Here is a 3,945-nt window from a genome sequence, read left to right as displayed (position 1 = left end):
TGACGTACAAAACTAAAAACGATCAATGCTAATCCATGTATTTTATTATTTTTTAATTCTTGTATTTTAAATATGTTAGCTCTGGTTACAATTAGTAAATAATGTTTTTTTCTCATTAAAAAAAACTTCGAAGTATTTTTATAGCCACAACAATCAAACCATAGGAATATCTGTCTTTTGACAGATTGATATATATATTTATGAGTAGAAAACTAGTTTGAAATATGTTCATACTAATGGTGAATTCTAAAACAATGTGAACTGTCTTTACTACTTCGTCTGGCATTGTAAAAAAGTAAAATCATAAACGTCATTCAAATTTTAATCAGAAAAGTTACGTGTAAATTAAAAATAAGTGAAATAGGAAATCTTGCTTCCAATGTTCTGCTTAGTATCTAGAAAGCTATAGAGTAATAAAATACAATAGAATATATGTCATTTGGTTCAAAAATTTATTTCTTTGTAACTTACTATAAATAAAATAATTTTTGAATTATTTACAGGGTAAAGCGATGGTGTGCGTGTGTGTGTGTATGTATATATATATATATATATACACACATGCGTTTTTTTTTTTAAGACATAAGACAGGTTATATGATAACCATATGGTAATTTACTATCATATTTAAGATGAAATACTTGTAAAATGGATAAAATTTGAGAAAGAAAGTTGAAATTTTAAATTACGATTGCACCATATGTCCACTAAAGAAATCAGAGAACGGTTTCTTTTCGCGGACTCACCCCTACCAATAAAGTTATCGAGACAAAAGGATGTCAAACCTACAGTATATAAATATGAATACAGATTGTGTTAACCAACACTTTCGATGACTGAATACTCAGGGAAATATTGAATTACCAAAGAGTAACATAAACAGCCACTGCTACTTTCTAAAAGTTAAAAATTTTAAAGTCGCACATTACTATGTGACGTCACAAAAGCTGGTGAATTCTCCAAGTTAAAAACTTTAAATCAAATCATAAAAAAGACACACAGAAAATACAATTCAGAAGATGAACATGAAGTTATATTTAAAAAGGGGCAAAAACGCAGCAATGAAATATTAAACATATCCTTGAAAAGTAGACATGACAGCACAGTATGTAACCATGTGCTCCAAAATCTTGAAATTACTTCTCTCGTCATAATAAAGTTCAAATTATCACACAAGACTATAACTTAATTTTACTTACATATCATCTTCTTGTTGCTTTCTCTTAGGTTTGCCCATGCTTAATTACAGTACGCATACAACACCTTGGAATCTCACGCCACACGCAGTTAACAGCATCAACGGAAGACACCGGAAGTTGCTAAGTGCTCATGCGCTTCATCTGGTAATTTCCTTTACATGTATTCGTCTCCACATGTTTTATGTTCCGTTCCAGGTATGAATAAGTAACTGATGGTCTTTATATTTTTCAGAGCGTAGCTGCGTATACTTTTCAAAAAAGCCAACTGGTGCATTAAAATAACTTTCAACACAACAGTTAGAGGAATTTTTATACACTTTTTTTTGCCCATGACAAGTAAAAGCGATTCAAATTCAGTCGTTGAAACTTTTCAGATTCAAATATCCTAATATATACCCAATTTGCTAAAAATTAGTATCTTAATATAACCAGATCAATCGCTAGTATGTTTCTTTCGTCAAGCCTATTGTCAACTTTAAATTGTGTAATTTTGATGACAAACGAGCTATTCCCTACTTGGTATATAGCTCATTTGCCAGTTATGACTGATACTCTAAATGCATTGCTTTCAAAATACCCTTAGGTACCAACTTCATTTGCTCATAACGACATAAAGTTCTTTGGTGGCTAGGGATCGAGACACAGACGTCAACATCATATTTCAAAGGCTATCAAGTGTCAAGTCTTATTGCAAACATAGTCCTGAGTCTTAACTTAGTGCTCAATTATTTACTCTTAAGAAAATAGTGACATCCCATGGCACTTGGAAATAGGTCCAGAAACTAGTGTTCAAGGTTTCTCTTTGCCCTGTAAAAATCAGGTACTCTGAACTTTCACCTCGCCAGTTTAGTGTTGGTGTTACACATGGTTGTAAAGTTATTTTTTTCAACAGTTCCTTGGGTGGTCCAATGGTAATATTAGTTTCAAATTTTGGAACAAGGCTAGCAAGTTTTAAGAAGTTGGGTAAGTCAATTACATCAACCCCAGTGCTTAACTGGTACTTAATTTATCAACCCTCAAAGAATGAAAGGCAAAGTAGACCTCAGGTGGCATCTGAACTCACAATGTAGACAGATGAAATACCACTAAGCATTTTACCCAGCATGTTAATGATTCTGCCAGCTTGCTACCTTGTCCAGTGGTAATATTAAAACTTGATGTTAAGACTATCTTCAATCAAATTACTTGTAGTGCAACTGATATGAACGTTTACTATCCAAGACTACTATTTAGTTTTGAGATTGTTCTGTAATAACATAGCATCATATCATCTAACATATAACATGAAGCTCTCCAGTCCTCTTATTCTCTGTCATAGCCATCAATGACATTGTAAAAAGAGAGTTTCATCAGAATTAAATATCTGGTATTTAGATGATACTAGTGAGACAACTGCAGGAGGAATACCTAGCTACAAGCTAGTCTTTATATGCTTAGCACTTGTTGACTAGAGAAGGCTACCTTTGACAAAGTTCCGTATTCTGTAACTTGGCAATCACTACAGAAATTGGGCTTGTGAATCAGTAGAAGTGAGCATACCAAAAGCAAAGTAGCTTCTGTAAGATTGAGGACAAGGTTCAGAGAGCTGATTACAAAAAGCTTCTCTCTTATAGTAAAAGACAGATTGTGTAATGCTTGCTGTATGGTAATAACTTGTGAGACTTGAAGGCAAACGGTTTGTGCAGACTAGAAAGAAATGAAACAAGTGCTTTACTAGGTGTATTATATTAGTGAGCATGGGCAAATGAACTGAGAGAAAAATAAGACATAAGAGCAAACTAATGTAGTGTGCAAGAGAGAAGGCTGTGTGATAAGGGCATGTGATGTGTATAGAGAATGACAGGTATGTGAAGTACTGACTACTCAAAGTGGGTGGAACATGTGGAAGTGGGAGACCAAAGAAGACAGGATGAAACGGTGAAGACTAACTATTTATCAGTTGCTCTCTTCTTTACTAGTAAGCCAACAGCTACTATTACTGACTCACTCCCATTATCTTCTGCCATTACTGTGTCCCACCCATTACTCCACGCCACCACTGTCTGTCTCTCTCTCCCATGATTCTTTTTACATTGTCTCTTCCATCTCTTCCTCTTCTACCACTCTTGTAATTCCAATTTACACTAGCTTCTTTCACCCTCTCATCTTAGTTTGTCTTCTATCATCATCCTCTCCTATTTTAACTCTTTTGACCACATTGTTTTGAAGGAATGGAGAAAACATACAGGAATAAAAGCACCCAGTACATCCTATAAAAGGATTGGTGACTGCGGAGAGACACTATAGGGTTGAGAGGACCCAATAGACTTATGAAGGACATTTTAACATCTCTAGTGCTGGTATCTTGATAAAATGTGTCCATTACATTCTGCTAAGTATTTAGTGTCAGGAAGGGTATCCTGTTAAGAACCAACACAACTGAGACATGGTTCTCCAACTTAGAGGACTATAATCAGAATCAGTTCATATTCAGAGTACTGCCCTCTGGTAGTCCTCTAAATAACAACTGATTCAGACCATGATAACCTGTCTAACTCATGCTAGCATGGAAAGCAGATGGAAAATGTTGCTGTTATATATATACATATATATGTATGTATCATCATCATCATTTAATGTCCATTTTCCATGCTGACATGGGTTGGACTGTTTGACAAGAACCAGCAAGCCAGAGAACTGCAATAACTTTTACAAGGAAAAGGTTAACTGTGACTTCAAAATTTTGGTTTGCTCACCTTAGATGGGA

The 3,945-nt window shown here is 34.6% G+C and overlaps 1 protein-coding gene across 1 annotated transcript in view; it reads right to left on the bottom strand.

Annotated features, from left to right (window-relative positions):
* LOC106871994 (eukaryotic translation initiation factor 5B) overlaps nucleotides 1-1,341 on the bottom strand; it is a 123,670-nt gene extending 122,329 nt beyond the window's left edge. Inside the window, exon 1 of the mRNA XM_052970563.1 lies at nucleotides 1,200-1,341. Within this exon, the coding sequence (XP_052826523.1) occupies nucleotides 1,200-1,237 (38 nt within the window). The 5' untranslated portion in view covers nucleotides 1,238-1,341. The remainder of the gene's footprint in view (nucleotides 1-1,199) is intronic.
* Between the last annotated feature and the right edge of the window lie 2,604 nt (nucleotides 1,342-3,945).

The sequence above is a fragment of the Octopus bimaculoides genome, chromosome 9 (genome assembly GCF_001194135.2).
Source record: "Octopus bimaculoides isolate UCB-OBI-ISO-001 chromosome 9, ASM119413v2, whole genome shotgun sequence".
Taxonomy (NCBI): Eukaryota; Metazoa; Mollusca; class Cephalopoda; order Octopoda; family Octopodidae; genus Octopus; species Octopus bimaculoides.
Note: the sequence above shows the minus strand (reverse complement) of the source record. Positions and strands in the feature narration are given on the sequence as shown.